At 40.6% G+C, this 18,121-nt stretch overlaps 3 protein-coding genes across 4 annotated transcripts; 2 read left to right on the top strand and 1 right to left on the bottom strand.

Moving 5' to 3' along the window:
* Window positions 1-707: 707 nt before the first annotated feature.
* On the top strand, window positions 708-9,683 carry rhbdl2 (rhomboid, veinlet-like 2). 2 transcript variants are annotated; one of them, XM_083990570.1, is made up of 8 exons: window positions 708-919; window positions 1,866-2,109; window positions 3,765-3,913; window positions 4,909-5,021; window positions 5,233-5,333; window positions 8,278-8,338; window positions 8,448-8,509; window positions 9,086-9,683. In XM_083990570.1, exons 2-8 carry the CDS (start codon window positions 1,879-1,881, stop codon window positions 9,263-9,265), a joined length of 897 nt encoding a protein of 298 aa, XP_083846696.1. In that variant the 5' UTR covers window positions 708-919; window positions 1,866-1,878; the 3' UTR covers window positions 9,266-9,683. The 2 variants fall into 2 exon arrangements, with proteins under 2 accessions (XP_083846696.1, XP_083846697.1); XM_083990571.1 differs by having other exon boundaries at window positions 708-911.
* Window positions 9,684-12,319: 2,636 nt separating this feature from the next.
* On the top strand, window positions 12,320-14,394 carry gja9a (gap junction protein alpha 9a; the record flags this gene model as incomplete). Its single annotated transcript, XM_083990211.1, has 2 exons — window positions 12,320-12,372; window positions 12,882-14,394. 2 exons carry the CDS (start codon window positions 12,320-12,322, stop codon window positions 14,392-14,394), a joined length of 1,566 nt encoding a protein of 521 aa, XP_083846337.1.
* Window positions 14,395-14,955: 561 nt separating this feature from the next.
* LOC310999081 (c-Myc-binding protein-like) lies at window positions 14,956-18,032 on the bottom strand. Its single transcript, XM_083989397.1, has 5 exons — window positions 17,603-18,032; window positions 16,835-16,907; window positions 16,493-16,541; window positions 16,204-16,333; window positions 14,956-16,115 (listed from the first exon to the last, which is right to left on the bottom strand). Exons 1-5 carry the CDS (start codon window positions 17,615-17,617, stop codon window positions 16,068-16,070), a joined length of 315 nt encoding a protein of 104 aa, XP_083845523.1. The 5' UTR covers window positions 17,618-18,032; the 3' UTR covers window positions 14,956-16,067.
* Window positions 18,033-18,121: the final 89 nt, after the last annotated feature.

The raw sequence follows: 18,121 nt of genomic DNA on the forward strand, positions 1-18,121 counted from the left end.
TCTAAGGAGTTCTGGCCCAGGTTCGTTGTAATGACAAGAGTTGATTTAATCTCAAAGCACAGTTTAGTTTTTGATAAAGCATTTCCTCTTTACAAACAGTATGTATATGTATCCTACAGGGAGTTTATAGTCTGTAATTGTATAGGCATTATCTATTTTGCAACCAACCTGTTAACATTGAATGCCTTTCTGTCATTGTCAATTATGGGCTCTAGTGACACCTCGTGGAAGACGTGAGGTACTACAGCATTATCACAAAAGTGGAACTAAGGCCTCAGTGCACTGCACACCTTGCTGCACTACTGATTTGCACAGTGTTTAGTCTGTTTGAATATACTGTGTGACTCTTTAGATCAGAGATGATTGCTTATATTGATTCAGCCCCCGGGCTGAGTGGGTGGCCCACAGTGAAGCTGCTCCTCAGGATAATGAGGACCTATAGTGTCCGTGACGTCACCCACCCCCAGGTGTGCTGCACGGAAGGGAGGGGACAGGTAGCCTACTCTGTTGTCGCGGTGAGTTACCACACAGCAGCAGACAGCTTCTGAGAGCAGTGTACAGTGTGTGGGCTGGAGTGGGAGGCTTCAGAGGTTTGTTTGGACCGGGGAAGGAAGTTTCTCGCAGGAAAAAGCAATGAAAGGACTATAATTATCTCTGAGTGAGGTTTTTTTTCTTTCATTTATTTATATCGCGGACGGTCTCGCGGGGACAGTCGAGTCTGGGGAGGACGACGGCGGCTTTTTTGTGACTTCATGAAGTAATGGTGTGGAAGAAATCTCGGCTCAATATTTTGCAGTTCGATATAATCTTTGAATTCATGTACACTGAGTTGTGTGAGTTTTTTTAGTCGAGTCAGTTGTCTTACATATGCGTGGGACCGCCTGCAGCCATCTTCACTCTCCCTCTTGACGGTTTTTAGGTGAGTCTGCCAAATTAAACGTTCTCTTCATTGAAAACTAATACAGGTGTTGGTCAGTGTGAGTCTCACTTAGACTTTACTCTGGCTTTTCAATACATGGCTGAAACCAGAAGAAAATATCAACGCCCAGTAAACAGGAAACGCTGCCGTCTGTTGTAGTGCACATCACTACTGTACAGTACTGTAGCATAGGCTACACACAAAGATATGTAACGCTGCTTGTAGGCTACTTTGTTTGAGTTATTCCAATTAATAAGGCTTATGCTACGTTTGGTGGCGCATTTTGAGTTACTTTACAAATTCTGACAGATAATAATACATAGCAACAATACACTAATTAGATTATTATCCATTAAATTAGCCCCACCATTGCCAGACGCAACATTGTTGATCTTTACCCGGTATGATCCATACTCCCAAAAGAGCCACTCTGCATTATGAGCGTGTTATATTAGAATAAAATATTTGAATGTTATGAATGCATCTCTTTCACCTCTTAAAAACTCCTACTGCTGTACAATTTTGTATTCTCTCTCTTTTTTTTTTTTAGTTTTAGGCTACCTGACCAAGGTTTTGCTGAAAGAGTGTATTTGATAGCCTAACTGAAATTATTTAGAATAGGATGGATAAAATATTGAATAAAACTCTACAATATTCTAATTTCTTAGATGCACATGTAACTAATTTTATATTACAATTCTGACATACGGTGCTATATCATGATGTCCTGAACCTTGGTGTGAAGATCTCGAAGAGACGCAAAGTGAGTAAAATGTGGACAACATAGTCTAAATGTCCTGGTATCAATTTGGCCCCTGCACTCAAACAGGTTTATAAACCTGCCCCTGTTGATGCTCTGCAAATGTGCATCATCTCAAGGTATATATCATCACTCGGCTCTACAGCTTTATCAGAAATGCAACAATATCCAATCTGTTGTCTGTAGACCAGTAGCAGTGATGGCCGACTATGACATTGAGCAGCAGGAGCCGTTGGCCGTGGACCGCGATGGGAGGCAGATCAGGAACAACGAGGACCAGCCTGATGGTAAAAGGGAGCTGGGATGTTGTGGGAAGTTCCAGGAGACTGTCTCCAAGTGGATGCTCCCAGAGGATGCGCGCAGCAAGTACCTGGAACGTGCGAATTGCTGTCCACCCCCAATCTTCATCATCCTCATCAGTATTGGAGAGGTAGCTCCGCCCTGAATGTACATGACGACACACATAGCATGAGTACTGGGACAGCCACTATAGATTTTGTGATCTCATTATACAACATGCAGCCTACATAGGGCATAAATGCTGCTACAGTGTTAATGACTGTATAGATTTGCTTTCGTTGCATTTAGAAAGCTGACATCGAGGTGATGTTTTGGAGGGATAGGTCAAATATCTTTGAATCTAAATGATTCAGGAAACCATTAGTCTTGTTTGTTATAGCTACAGCTTTTGATTAAGAGTTGTAGTTTTCACACTGACCCAGTTCTAAACTGAGAAGCTCTTGCACAGACATGAGTGTTCATACCTTTCTTTCCGTCTCTTCTGGCATCTGCGCCGCCGCCTCCTCTGAATGTCCTGATTTATCAAAACCCATCAACCTCAGTCGGCATGGCGTCAATGAAAACAGTAGTTTTCATGAGTAGTTGATTTAGATGAATGTGGGCACAGCTGATCTTTACTGGTGTGATTCAGAGGCACTTTTTCTGCACAGAAAGACACTGTGTCTTTTTGGTAAATAAACACACCTGGTGGAATGTGAGAATCAGTACGTGGGTTTTTGAAATAGCCAAGCAGATGCTGTGACCTCAGTTTCCCCATAACTATGGCTCATAAGAGAGCTATACTGTGAGATTTATATAGCTTGGATGACCCTGCATGCATAACTTATTAAGACTTTAAGCTAACCCCACCAGGAATGCACTGTATGTGATTTTAAATCCAGAAGCCACAAAAACGTTTTAAAAACCCTGATACTGTGTCTTGTTGACTACTGCTATTAATCCATTTGTATTTCTTCAGATTTTGTTAACACTTATCAATCAATCAGCAGCAGATCTATCAATGAATAGGCTACATCTGTTCCACCTCTTCCTGAGACCTGGTGTGTAAACAGACAAGCATTTGTTGAAATAATATGTTAAGTTGTTTTATGACAACAATTATGCTACTGTACATTAGTAAACACTTATACATATCCTTATAACTCCTTATTATATAGCTGCATTATAGTATGCTTTTATGTTGTATGTATGCTGTTTTTTCTTCAGTATTGTTGTCAAAAAGAGGGAGCAGACTGATGTGCTTTACATATTTAGAATTTAAAAAACAGTTTTATACGATATGTTAATGTAAGATTCAGTTGAAGGCTGTTACTACTATCACTTCATATTCTTTCTTATCTCCAAATGCTTTGCACACTAACTATTCAAACATGGGAATGAACAGCTCACTCATTGTAACTCACAGATGTCCAGTGTCAGTGCATGTGAATGGCTGTGAATTAGGCTTTTAATTTACACAGAGAGGATCGACTGAGCCTCTGTGCTCTTTGTCAGTGTTCCCACAACTTATATTTATACAAACACAAGCATTCAGGCATCTGAGCTGCTCTATACAACACCACTGGGGGCTGAACTCAGTGGGATGCATGTCTTGCTAAAGCATACCTCAACATCAGTACGTATAATTCAGCCCTCTCATTATTTTCTCAGCTGTTTGGGATTTAGCCTTCCCAACCCCCTATGCCTTTCCGCATACTGTAGTTAGAAAACATAAGGGTTTTAGGGACTTCTTGGTTCCAAATTTTTCAAGCCTGATTTCTCTGTCCACTCTCTGCTCTTTAACAGTTGGCAGTGTTTATCTACTATGCTGTGTGGAAGCCTCAGAAACAGTGGGTGACTTTGGATGAAGGCATCTGGAACAGCCCCCTAACCTACAAGCCGGAGCAAAGAGAGGAAGCATGGCGTTTCTTCTCCTACATGTTTGTCCACGCCGGGTAAGCCAGGGCAGAGCGTTTACATACTGTCATACAGCTTAAGTCAGTGCAAAACGTTGTCACAATCCCATGGGAACCCATAGTACAGTGTCTTGTCCCTGCAGTAAACACCAGTCTGATGAAGCTCGTAATCCCTGTGGGTTTTTATTTTCGATGCTGTCACAGGTGTTGATTCATATCTGTGGCTTCAGGTTGAAGCGCCCTACTTCTTTGTTTATCCTCAGTGTGGTAAATGGCATCACTGTTTTGATACTTGCTGCATTGTTTTAATTGAGGGATTTTTAACTGATGCACCAATAGTTATTGAGTGTGATGCTGATTGCTTTTAATGTTAAATCGGTTTTTAAAGAACATTTTCAAGGTAATTAATAAGACTAGACTGGAGACAATTTCTTGCAACGTTGTTGTCTCAAAGATCATGAGTACACAAACCGCAGAGACAGAGGAAAACCAAAAATCATGACTATACAGAGGCACACAGGAAAACAAGCTTAGTAAGGGGGAAGAGTGGTCACAGTCGCTTGCCAACACTAACGGAAACACACCAAACAGGATATTTGTTTAAAAAATAAGTCTGGTGATCTATGTTTTTCTTACCGTTGACAGGTTCCGTGAAGAAAAGTCTCATTGTTTTTCAGTGAAAATACTTTGGTATTGGTCTGGTATAGACCAAAACACACCTAAACAAGCACCAGCAAGGTTAAAGCATCCACTGGGTGGGGTGTTGTTGTTTTAAAAGGTTAAAGAGTTGACATCATCAGATGGACAAATGGTCCTGTGAGTAATTTTCACAGAAAGGAAAGGGAAGTGGTAATGCATTACTGGCCATTGTCTTATCATGGAATTTGTTTACAGCAACATCAGAAATACTAAAACTGCCCATCACATTAAACAAACAGCTGGTGTTCACTGCAGGTCTCTCTGTTATTTTATCCACCATCTTGTACATCTGCCCAACTGACATTTATCGTTGTTGCTCTGGTCTCTGTGTCCAGTGTGGAGCACATTCTGGGCAACCTGGTGATGCAGCTGCTGGTGGGGATCCCGCTGGAACTGGTCCACAAGGGGTTTGAAGTGGGAATGGTCTACCTTGCCGGCGTCCTGGCTGGTAAGAAACACTCGGCTCTGTCTGTGTCTCAGCTTCTTTTCCTCATGTACAACAAATAAAGCTTTCAGAGTCCTAAGCTGCTTGTGAATGCTGCGCACACCGACATCTGACATTAACTCGTCTTGACGGCGGTTTTTCCTGTTTGTATTAGAGCGAGTCAGAAATGCCACTGATGGTAAAACTGATGATTTCTGTGTGTGTTTCCCCTCAGGCTCTTTGTGCAGCTCCATCTTTGATCCTCTCAGTGCACTGGTGGGGGCCTCTGGGGGTGTTTACGCCCTGATAGGAGGCTATTTCATGAATGCAGTGGTGGTAAGTTTACAGACACTGGGACAGGAAGAGTTGGTATAAACATCATCTTGAGCTGCATGACAGTATCAAGGTGACTGGTGTTTACGTCTGAGAATTATTTCCGATCCCGACTGTGGAAACATCACGTATAACAGAACACAACAGTGACTGTTTGACAAATTGATGAATGAATGAATGGATGTTAGTGATTATTACATGCAGAATAGATATTTTAAAAACTACATTTCTAAAGCTGGTTCAGAATTAACATTAGTATGTCAATACTTAGTGTTGGAGATGAAATTATATGTTGATTAACACAACAATGTAGTTAACAAAATTTTATGGACCAAAGAACCTTTTTTTTATTATTATTATTATTATTATTATTGGTATTATCTACAATAATGAGAACTAGATAAAGTAGCATTTCCTGATGGAAATGCGTGTGAATGCTGAAAGCAGCTGAACGCTGTTGCAGAATTAGCAAATAGTGCAAGCAGTGATCACCATTCAAATGGTTGACCAAGGTAGGTATCGAACCCACAACCTCATGGTCAGCAGACTTTCACTCTGCCTCTAGGCCACAGTGTACACACAGTTGCAGAGACTGTTGTCTGTTGATGAACTGCACTCTGTCTCACTCTGAAGTTAACGAGCCCAAAGCTGTAGTTCCAGTGCAAATCAATCTTAGTGCAGTGGTATAAACAAGAAACATGTTAACTCATTGAGTGCCAACCACGTAATTTCTCGTTTTTCGTTCCCATGCGTTGAGTGCCGAAAACGTAATTTTACGTTTTTTGCTTTTTTTTTAAATTATGAAAATAGACACTTTAATACACATTATATGTAAATTTGGGGACTCTACGACGAGGAGAACTGAAATAGATGACGATCAAAGTCACATGACAGCTCATGATCTGGAAGTTTTTATCATAACTCGGCTTCTGCAAACGAGTTCTGCATGCAGATGCAGCAGCTGCTGCAGCGCAGCTGCTCTGCTCTCACCCGCGCTGCTGCTCCAGCTGCTCGAGCTGCTCGGAGCTGAACCAGGAAGCTCTCAGCCGACAGTCCGCCCGGTCTTCATCTGGAGCAACACCGTGTCCTCCCCAAAGTCCTCCCGCGGTAAAATCTGATGGTCTCTGGGCCAAAGCAGACCGGCATCACCGACCCGAACCACAGAAGGACCGCGACCACCGGCGGGACCGGTCTTCCCGAGCCGCGGTGGCCGACTGACCCTCACGCTCCGCGGGGAGAAGCTGTGACACGGCACGGTGCGTCTGTGTTATTGTTGTTTAGTGGCGCCCCCCCCGCCCCCGATGGTGGTTTTGTGAATAGAACAACAACTGTTGTATATATTTATCTTATACGAGCCCTTTGATCCAGAAATGCGAGTGTCAGAAGAGCGACAGACACAAACAGGGCACCTTTCATAAAAGACGCTCTATCTCCTTTTCTAGAAAAAAAGGAGGGATTTTGGTGAAACCCAGCCATGTTTAGCTTGACTTTTCTCAGGAACAGAGGCACGTAGAAACAAACGGTTTGTGGCCACTTGAAGCATTAAGGTAAACCTTTCAATTGAGCCACAGTATGTGTTGGTGGCAATAATATAGAATACACTGTGGCTCTACATAAAAAGTCAAAAATGGTCTAAATTGCCGGTACACTTGACTAAAACTTTGGAAAGGAGCGCGGCACTCAATGAGTTAACACAAACCAAGATTGAAAGAGGTAAAGAGAATGGGTGGGGGCGCATATGCATTATCAAGTTTGATCATGTGACCAGACCAAGTGGTATTGGTTAAAGTTCAAAGTGGCTGACACACTAACAAGACTGCTCAGGTGGGATTTGAACCTGTGACCTTGTGGATGGATGGCAGGAACCTTATCCACTAGGCCATTCCAACACTTCCGATGAAGTAGAGGTTGAGACTTTGATGAATGTGAGATTTTTCAATGATGCTTAAAAAAGCATCATAAATGAGCCATTAGAAGTTTGTCTACAAATCAGAATTTGAATGAAGTCTCTAGCAGAAAGTACGACATGAATGAGGCAGGAATTGAACCCATGACCTCATGATCAATAAACCTTTACTCTGCCACTTCGCCACAGAGAGCACAGACATTAGCATGTTGCCATTGTAATGTGATGATGTGCTGCAAACGGTGGCAGAAGCAATTAATGCGTCTCTTAACGAACACCTGTAACCAATTGAGGGTGGGGGAGGGGAGCAGAATTCAACATCACATAACAAGATTGCTCAGCCTGGATTTGAACTAGTGACCTTGGGGTTGACAAGAGGCCACCATACCAACTGGACTACAGACAGAGTTGTGGAGAAGTTACAAAGTTGAGCTCCTTCTCCTGCTGCTGTGAAAAAAATGCATTGGGTTGAATGAGAGCAGAGAGCTCCCTGGCTGCATTTAAAAAATATTTTAAATTATTATCTAAGTCTCTTTGCATTTTTGACCAGAATTTTAGCCAGAAGACAAGTGTGGCTACAAAACTGGAGAAAATAATTTGTCTAGAGTTTAATTTGCAGAAAAAGTTAAATATTTAAAAAAGTATAAATAGTTAAAAAGAGAAAAGTAATGCCGATAAAGTTTAAAAAAAGCTGCACGTTTTGATATATGAATTGTTGAAATAGCACAAAGTATGAAGGACTAGAAGAAGACCGTAAAAAGGCGGAAGAAAATGGCCGAACAGAAGAACAATAGTGTGAATGCTTTCAGCATTCACACTAATAATTAGCAACAGTTAAGAGATAGCATGTTGTGTGTATAACACATACTGAGCACACTGTCAGTTTATTCATATTTCTGTTTTCATGTCTATTGTCTCAAGGTTGTGTCATTTCTTTGTAGTGAAGCAGGTTTTGCAGGTGTTTTGAGGCCCTATTTGTGCATTTTGAAAGTTGAGATATTAGATGCGTTCATCACCACACGCAACTTTTCCAATTCACAGAATTTCCGAGAGATGATTCCTGTCCTTGGCATATTTCGCATCGGAGCCATAGTGATATTTGGTAGGTTCCTCTTTGTGATTTCACTGTATTGTGTTATTTGTCCAGCTGCTCTGATTGGAGCTTAAAGCAAATGACATTTCATTTGTCATTTCACACTTTCTTTTTTCAGTTCTGACAGATTTTGGATTTGCCTTCTACAGAAGATTTATCCAAGATGAGGCTGGTATGAGGGTAAGTTTTTCTCTCTGCTGTAGAACAAATGCTTAACCTTTTCAACACGGTGAGAGCCTTGAGCAACCCGATCTAGCTAATCCAGCTAACCTCCCCCGAACTGACAGTTTTTAGTAAGCTTTGTTTGCTTGTGGCTACAGACAGGATCAGCAGTTCTTGCTGGGACTTGATATATCTTGTAGATACATACCTGCCTATGTTGCCCTGACATTTAGACATGCACCGCTTTTTTAATATATATATATAATTATCCGCCTCTGTAAATGTCGACCTTTGTCTCTAGTTCCAGTTATGAAGAATAAAACAACTGACAGTGTACACTATCATCTTTCACTTTGAAGGAAATTGTTTATCTGTCAACTGATAGCCTAAGTAGATTACAGACTCCAAACGTGTGATGCTTCATTCCCTCTTGGCTTTGTCATCCCCTCCTCTTCCCCCCACCACTCATTTGTTTTTGCCGGTTAAACTGGTCCTACCACATTTTGGAAAGGTCAAATGACTGCAACAGGGGTCTCAATTTAACTTTGTCTGCAGGCCAAATGTGTGACCTGACCTCATCCTCTCTCGTCACAGGTATCATTTGTGGCTCATTTTGGAGGGGTCGTGGCAGGGATGACCATCGGCTATGTCTTCTTCAGTGCTTACAACAAGAAGCTTCTCAAGGACCCACGTTTCTGGATTTGTATAGTGGGATACGTAGTCTTTGTGGTCTTTGCTGTGCTCTACAATGTCTTTCTCTCACCAGCACCATAGGGAATTTGTAACCACCAAAAGCCTTAATGTCACACTCAGGAAACTACTATATTTTACTGATGTACTTTTGTGTACGGTAGTTTTTTTTCTATTATGTTTTTGCTCTTTTTACTGTATAATTTGAGGGCTCAAGTGTGCCCCCTGCTGTTTAACAGTAACATTGCAGATTTTAGGCGTGGGATTATGAAATGTGCCTTTTATGTTTTATCTTTGCAGTTGTTTTGTTTAGTTTGAAAAGTTTTCAATTTTTTAAAATACTTTTATTGATAAAAAAAAAACATTAATTAATGAATGAGATAACTAGTTTATGTCATTTTTCTTTATGAGAAAACGATTACCTCTCCTTGCTTTTCCCAGTTTTCTGTTGAATCATCAGGTCATGTCTCCTTTGGAATTTCAGTATTCCTGAACGCGTGCCTTAAACACAATGAAATCCCTCACACTACATTTGTCAAAGGTATCACATTTGTTCAGTCATGTTTGTTGGTTCTCAAGTCTCAGGGGAAAAGGGTTAAAGTGTCCAAAATGTTGGCATTACAGTTTCCATTTGTAAGCACATGAGCTGGGTTACCATCAGGCCTGGGCTTAATGCCATGTTATTGTTTCAGTCACATCCTGTTGACAGAACAAAGCTAATGACATGCTGAGCTGTAAAATAGTTGATTAATTTTTCTTTCATACTTGTTATTCAACCACGGAAACATTAAACAGCTTGAAGCGTAAACACCCAGCTCATGGAATTACCACCTGTAACTTTAAGTACAATGCAACTGGTCGATATTCAAAAGTCTGACTTAACAACTTTTAACTCTGAGTTTAAGTGTGTTCCAGTTTAATGTCAGTATATTTCTGTTCCATAAGTTTATAAATTATAGCTCTTTAATATTACTGTGAGAAGGAGCATCAGTTGGGAATCAGTAGATTGCATTTTTTTTAACTAAGTATCAGGGAACCTATAACCAAAGACCAAACTGAGTCCTACTTGTGGTGTAACATTTCCACTGCTCATCGTTCAACATTTTCATTGATATAGTTTGATGTTTTTATATGTATTTATTAGTGAAATTTGAATCTGACCTGCTGATACAGGACAAGTCTATTGATTATCTACAGAATTAACTGTGAAAATGCTGCAGTGACATGTATTTGATACTGCATGGAAGTGACTGCTTTGACTCTACAGTATGTGGAATATTCTACTGTTCTTTTACTCCACCCACCAGTGTAATTTTGTCCATGCAAAGTTAGTCATTACAAACCTGTTTGTCTTGACCCTGAACCAGTGGGTAATTATAGGATTCCTTTTGTAGATTTGTATAAGAAAAATGTAATGTTATTTGGCAAGATGGCAGCCTGGTCTGCAAGTTTTTCTTTGCAATCACATTAAATGTTTGCCTCAAAGTCTTCATTCAGTTTGATCAGTCATGAAGATTTCATAGACAACACACCACAATCCACCCACCAGTTGTTAACAGCTTGCCTAAAGTTCATTAAACCTGGCATCAAAGTGAAAATCAGATTACATATGTTGTTTGTCATTTGTCAGAAATTACAGATACTGGATTTAAATGTTTTATTCTCCTTGAAAAACTAGACTCTTCATTCAGAGTCCCTTTTGACAGTCTATAAAGGGGGGGGGGGGGGGGGAACTACAAAAAAAAGAGAAAAAAAAGCCTACAGCATACATAACGAAACCCTCAATCAATACTGATCTGAAACAGTACAGTGTACGTTGAATAATCATATCAGACAGTGTCCTCCTGATGCCAATCAGTTTTGATATGTTGGGGCTGAAGTGCAAGTGAACATTGATTGTTTTGATCGGAAGTAAAAACATGGAAATAGCACTGGGATTTTACGGATATGTTACCCCAGTGTGACCCTCTGTACCCCTAATGTGTTTGTACCAGACTGGTTTGAATCAATCCTGCTCCGCTGGGCAGAATGAGAGGTTTCAGATCGGTGGGGGAAAAGTTCAGTTTAGGATAGTTTCAAATTAACAGATGGGCGGAGATTGTCTTGCACTGAACTGGTGGCTTCAATCTAAACCCTAACCCCTAACCCTAAACTTGTCAACAGCAAACTAGGCCAGTCCTGGGGCTAGGTTTGGTTTTCATAGGGTTAACAAATATCCCCACCCTTGTAGATGGTTTGTTACGCTCTGAAAAGCTAGAGAACAATACCACATTTAATAAGCATTTCATATCATGAGCGTGAAGCTGTAATATCTTGACTGACTCAAGATAAGGATATCTATCACATAGAGGCAGTAATGGTATTTATAATTGGACTGTGTGAAGTTGGCAAACAGCATTTAGCTAAAATGCTAATCCAGTGTGATTAATATCTTATAAATGGGATAAAATAATGTGTCCAAGTGCACAAGAACTTAATTACATCCACAGAGGAGCAGCAGAGTATGAAATTGGACATGACGACTCATCGATTACTTCACTACAGTAGAAAACTATTGATCGCACAAGGCCTGTGTAGTTAACTGACTGGTATCGATAATGTGGGGATTCCAACCACAGTATCTGTGTTTCCTCCTCTCTGTTTGAACATATGAAGCAAACAGACTCAAATAATTCAGTGCTAACAAATTCAGAGTGTGTTTTCTGGAAACAGCTCCTTGGTTATTAGAACTCATACCTAAATTAATCATCAAAGTGTACGCTCAGCTTCCACCCTCTGTGCTGTTGAATACATTAAGACTTTGATATGTAGGAGGGTCAGACTAAAATTAACCAGTTATATTAGGAAAAACAAAAAAAGTCCTGACCTGCTAAGATTGAGGTCAGTATTGGTGTTACAACTGTTTACAACCCCATCGCTGTGGGGCCATGATCTAAATGCATTAGTGAAGCTGCTGGGTATTGACTTTCTCTGATCAGAGTAGTGTTGGCACTCTTCCCTCCACCATTCAGTTGTTCCCACTTTGTTTCTGGCAACAGTGAAGCAGAGGCGGGTCACTGTGGTTTAGGTGATGTGCAGAGACTCATGCGGAGGGCGCTAACGATTTTTAAAACTTTTTGGTGACCGCGTTAGGGCTGTATGACCCGAGGAGATTTAAGTCACCACCGGCAGTCTGTCCATGCTGCTGCAAGGTAAATGGAAGCTACGCAGATGTCCGCGATGCTGCCCCGGTTTATATAATGACTGTGCTGAGGGGAACGCTTTTATTATGACAGAGCTGGACGACTGGCAAGACTAGGAAACATGTCTGTGGATGCACAAGTCCTCTCTGTCTACTTTTTATTTAACTTTTATGCAATCATGTGACACGCTGCATTTTTACTTCAGACATTTTCTACTTGTTGTTGTTTCATTTTTCCTATAGAGAGGTACTGTCCATTTTTGATACTTATGGTTTTACTGGGAATTCTACATTCATATTTTTGGAGACTTTTTTTCCTTTGCAAATGTGCCTCTTGTATTGAACTTGTGTAATTCATTTAATGTCTCTGATGTCTATATTAAATTCAGATTGCTTTGTTTCTTCTGCTAACAGATGTCTCCTGTACTATTAACTTTACAAAGAAATCCATTTTGAAACTGTTTCTGCAGGTTTTCTTAACCTAATTATCTAATCTCTCTTGCATTGACTTTCTACCAGTCAAAATGGCAGAGTGAAGATGGGGGACTGGAACTTCCTTGGGGGGATTTTGGAGGAGGTGCATATCCACTCCACCATGGTCGGCAAGATCTGGCTCACCATCCTGTTCATCTTTCGTATGCTGGTCCTCGGGGTGGCAGCGGAGGATGTGTGGAACGACGAACAGGTCGACTTCATATGCAACACCGAGCAGCCTGGATGCAGAAACGTCTGCTATGATCTGGCTTTCCCAATCTCCCTCATCCGCTTCTGGGTGCTGCAGGTCATATTTGTATCTTCTCCCTCGCTGGTTTACATGGGTCACGCTCTCTACAGGCTCCGGGCACTGGAGAAGGCGCGGCAAAAGAAGAAGGCTCTGCTGCGGAAGGAGCTGGAGTTGGTCGACGTGGAGTTTGCAGAAGAAAGGAAGAGGATTGAGCGGGAGATGAAGCAGCTCGATCAGGGGAAGCTCAACAAACCTCCTCTGAGGGGATCTCTGCTCCGCACATATGTGGCTCATATTGTAACCCGCTCTGTTGTTGAAGTGGCATTCATGACAGGCCAGTACCTCCTTTATGGCTTTCACCTCTACCCACTGTTCAAGTGTGAGCGGGATCCGTGTCCGAATGCTGTGGACTGTTATGTTTCCAGACCGACAGAGAAAAGTGTCTTCATGGTGTTCATGCAGTGTATTGCTGCAATCTCCCTCTTCCTAAACATCTTGGAGATCATCCATCTGGGCTACAAGAGGATTAAAAAGGCCATCCTTGACTTCTACCCTCACTTGAGAGATGAGAGAGATGACCCTGACGACTACTATGTCAACAAGTACAAAAAGGAGTCAGTTGTCCAAATATGCACCAGTGCAAGTCGAAAGGCAACAATCGCCTCTGCACCCAGTGACTACAACCTCTTGCTGGAGAGGGCGCAGGGGACAATTATGTACCCAAACCTTATCAAACCTTCAACTTTTCTACCTCCCCAGGGCGAGCAGAATGCTCAGCAGGATTTGGACGATTGCAGACGTTCAGCTCAAAGCCCCCCCGGATGTAACAGCACCTCGACTACCAATGAGCCCTGCTCGCCGTGCTGCGACTCCCTGATTAATCCAAAGCAGGAGGCCGAGGACTTTTTGCATCATCCCTCACGCGCTGAAGGAGACCGCAGTGAAAGAGGGAGCCCGGACTCTCCGAAACGGCCACAGAAGGCAGCTCACCCTTCCTCCTTCCCCACGCTGCCAGTGAGCGCATCAAGGAAGCCGTGGATGGCTCAAGGCTCTTTCAAATGCGCCACAGTGCTGGAGGGTAAAAGCTCCGATACTGATTCATATGGGGGTGCAAAGGCCAGTGGTGGACCTCCCTCCACTCGAACTCAGTCAAAACCAGACGACAAACATCAAAGCCGGCCCTCCACCCCAGAGTCAGTGGACGACTCCAGCTCAGGATCCGGGCACCACCCGAGATCACCCTCTTCCAACTGCAAATCACTGGCCAGTAACGCAAGCAGCAGACGAGCTCCTGACCTGAAGATCTAAACCTTGAATATTATCTACACACAGACATGCTTCTATTTTGAACGTGTGGATTTAACACAATTGTAAGCAGCTTTCTAAATAGTGACAGATACATGTTTTGCTTTTGCCCTAAATTTTAATATAGTATTTAATATTATTAAAGTGGCATGTTTTTAAAATGCTGCTCTGCAAATAACAGAGGAATTAATTCTATATGCTCTGTATATTTTTTTTGGACTTCATTTGTTTTATATTTTGACTTGTACATGTATTACTACAAAATAAATCTAAAAAAAATTATACAAATCTAAAATAAATACAAACATTGTGTAATTTATTTTAAATCTTTGATGTATAGACAGCTGAGTGTATATTTTCTTCGAAAAAAACACAGTTGATAGTCATGTAATTGGTGGAGTTGCAGTATTGCAAACCTGTCCAATAGCAGCATGTACATTTGTACCATAAAATGATGCTAAATGAAAGAATGTCAAGATATATTTACAGTAAATGATTTTGTAAGTTTTCAGTGTCTTTATATCTGTTTTATGAATTTGGGTGTGAGCAGGGGATGTTAGAGTTGTGTCTCAAATAGTTCAGAGATCATCAGTTGATCTGTACAGAGAGAAAAGTGGAAATATTTCCTGCTTTAAAATCCACAATGGTAAAATTATGTTTTTGTCTCAGCAGTATTGTTACGTCATAGGTGTCAAACACTGTCACCAGACTCTGGAGCATATCACTAAGCAGCTTACACTGCTCTCACTGCCATTTTCTGTCCTGCATGATAGTTTTGATTGTCCCTGATGAAAGAACTGACAATTATTAAATATTACTGAACCTGGTAAAAAAAAAACGTTCATGCGTTGATTCCTGATGCATTCATGTGTCTGTATCTGTGTTTAACTGGTTTTCTGAGGAGATTTTTGTTTTTTGCATTAGTGTAAGTGTAGTTAATCAAGTTTGATTTGAGAGTATACAGTGCACAGTTAAATACTACTACTGGATATTTATTTTTTCACTGTTAATTTTAAATAGATGAAACAAATAACTAAATCTAATTATTAGGAATGATTGTTATTAGGTCTGCAACTAATGGCTATATTCAAGATTTACTACCATCCAGAGTTGCATCAAAATTCTGATACGTCAGTAAAAGGATTCTGTTCTGAATTAGCCATATGCCACTACATTACAATAACGTGCTTTATTTTACAAGTGGCTTAGATTTTTGAGATTTTTTACATTTTCTTACTTAGACCCGACCTTTCAAAATAAAGTGTAAATGTGTCTGTATCACATTCTGTCATGTTGAGCTGGACAACAAATGTATGTTAATCACAATGCCAGAAAAAAATATCAGCAGCATTATAAAACACTGGCTACTGGAAATCTCCCATAAGCCACTCAAAAAATGACATGTCTCATATCTAAAGGAGTAACTTATCAAGTCATACAAAAGGCACCTTTTCAGTAAAGCTATTGTAAAGACTGAGTGAGGAAGACCAAAACTCATATATACACATATACAGAATAAGTTAGATTCTAAGAAACAAAGTAGAAACTAAGCTTTACAAACACAAAACAGCACAGTTATATAAAAATTCTTGGCATTCGCGGCGTCATCTTCTCTTGAAAGTGCCATTGATATCAACAAAAAATATATATCTATCAAACCAAAGCTCGTCTGTCATCTACTCAGCTGTGGCTCCATCTTCTGGCGCAGGTTCGTAAAGCTGCAGCTGGTGAGATTGAGAAAAAAAAGTTTATCTGTGTTAGATAACTTAAACTGGACGATTATTCGTTTTTTTTTTTAAGCATTAAGTTTACCCTTGTTTTGAGGTCTTTGTTTTCTTCTGCCAGACGTTCACATCTCTGCCTCAGGTCGATCACCTCCTGCTGCAGAGCCTCTGTGTCTGCTGAAATCTGGCCGGCAGAACCGAAATGTTGCTTCACAAATCTGAAGGGAGAGAGTTAAGGAATCTACAGAGAAAGTGTTTGATTTATCCACTGAATTCTGCACACTTTTCTTTTATGGGTGGGGTCACAAACAGGACTCACATGGTCTATTCACTACCACTCATGCGATATGAAGAATTTGATGTGTATGAAAGGATACTCCAGAGCATTGTTGGGCCTTTCAGGATGTTCATACAAAGCCACCAGTACTGAAACCACATGAAAAATAAGGAGTTAAACATAATTACAGAAGCACTGACACCGACTCTAATATCATAACAAAAGTTTAAGTCAGGACAGAAACCCCAGTATCACAGTGGTGTTGCAGTTTTTCTTAAGTGTCCTTCCCTAATTATTGAGAAGATTAATTTGGTTCCAAAATCTCATATTATATTGGTATTTTCAGTTTTCTTTTCTGTATTTATTTGCGTTGGGAATTTCAGGAATAATGTTTAAGTGCAGAGTGAGAGTGATTGTAGCTACAAAAAGAAAGTTACCATACCACTGGTAAGACTGTCAACGATGCCATTTTTCTCCAAGTATCTCCGAAACTGCTCCCTTTTGGTGTCTGGGGCCTGTGGGGCAAACACCATGATAAAAAAAGTTATTTACACATGATTTATATTCTTTCTTAATTTGCTTAAAAGCATATGTACAAATTGTGCAAAAATTCCCTTGAAACACAAACGTACAAAAAAAGTCACATACACTAATGACATACTCTTTTATGGTTACTTTGCATCTTTCTGTACCTTAATCTCGCATAACATCCCTTCCTTGTTGTTTTGCATATTTTTATGGTTGTTCTGTATCTGTATTTGATCATTTTATGTCAGTGTAACTTAGACTCTCTGCTATTGTCTGGTTACTTTCCAGCAAGAAATGTTAGCACCACATACAACGGATGTGGTCGAGAGCTAACCTCAGTAACTTAACCGACACATGTCTGTCCTGCTTGTTTGTTGTTTCGAGATTCTATGGTCAAATCTTGCGGCAGAAAATGTTGTCAAAACCGTTGATGGTTATTTGTCAACCAATATGTTAGGGATTCGTAACCTATGTTTACAAGCTAATACACACACCCCTAATCATTGTAAAAATCAATATATTGGTCCATTACAGGTCCACTGGCTAATCACTAATTAACTCCTTCTCCTCCCAGCTTGCTAACGTTAGCCTAGCTAACGTACAGTAGCTGCAGGTACGAGACAAGTGACATATTCTCAAAAACACTTGTGAAAGAAGATACACCGATAGTAAACACACTTACTCTGTAATGTGCCATGATAATGTAGGTTATACTCTCCACTTGTAGACACTATGTTTTCTTTCCAACCTGTTATCGCGGAGGTTAATTGTGAAAACCGGGTAAGGTGCCGGCGGGCCGTAACGTTACAAAGTTAAGTTTCGTTTATCACTTTACTTCGAGCAGCCGGTGATGCCTTCCAGTGTTCCTCGTAAATATTGTGTATGGGTGTCAAATAAATCCGTGCACTGTCCAGAGCTAAAATTCTCATTGACTTTATGTTATAGTTTATGGGGGGCGTTGAATTTATACTGGATCATACAAATCTCTGTCAACGACACAACACAAGTTACACGCTATATTATCAAACTGGAAAGACGTCTTGCATCTGAATCTTTGATGTCGCCTATTATTGCATTTTTATGTTATCTATTCTTAAAAAAAATAAAAAATAAAATAATAATAATAATAACCTAATGACACTAAGTCCTTGCCAAAAAAAATCTGTCATATTTACACTTTAGCATCTTATTGGCCAGGTTT

This window comes from Trachurus trachurus, assembly GCF_905171665.1.
Source record: "Trachurus trachurus genome assembly, chromosome: 16".
NCBI classification, from domain to species: domain Eukaryota; kingdom Metazoa; phylum Chordata; class Actinopteri; order Carangiformes; family Carangidae; genus Trachurus; species Trachurus trachurus.

Coding starts and splice junctions, on each gene's coding strand:
- rhbdl2 (XM_083990570.1), top strand. CDS start 1,879: ATGGCCGACTATGACATTGAGCAGCAGGAGCCGTTGGCCGTGGACCGC. Junction 2,110..3,764: donor TCCTCATCAGTATTGGAGAG/GTAGCTCCGCCC, acceptor GCTCTTTAACAG/TTGGCAGTGTTTATCTACTA. Junction 5,022..5,232: donor CCTTGCCGGCGTCCTGGCTG/GTAAGAAACACT, acceptor GTTTCCCCTCAG/GCTCTTTGTGCAGCTCCATC.
- LOC310999081 (XM_083989397.1), bottom strand. Junction 16,334..16,492: donor AGGCCCAACAATGCTCTGGA/GTATCCTTTCAT, acceptor CTCTCCCTTCAG/ATTTGTGAAGCAACATTTCG. Junction 16,116..16,203: donor ACAAAGACCTCAAAACAAGG/GTAAACTTAATG, acceptor CAATCTCACCAG/CTGCAGCTTTACGAACCTGC.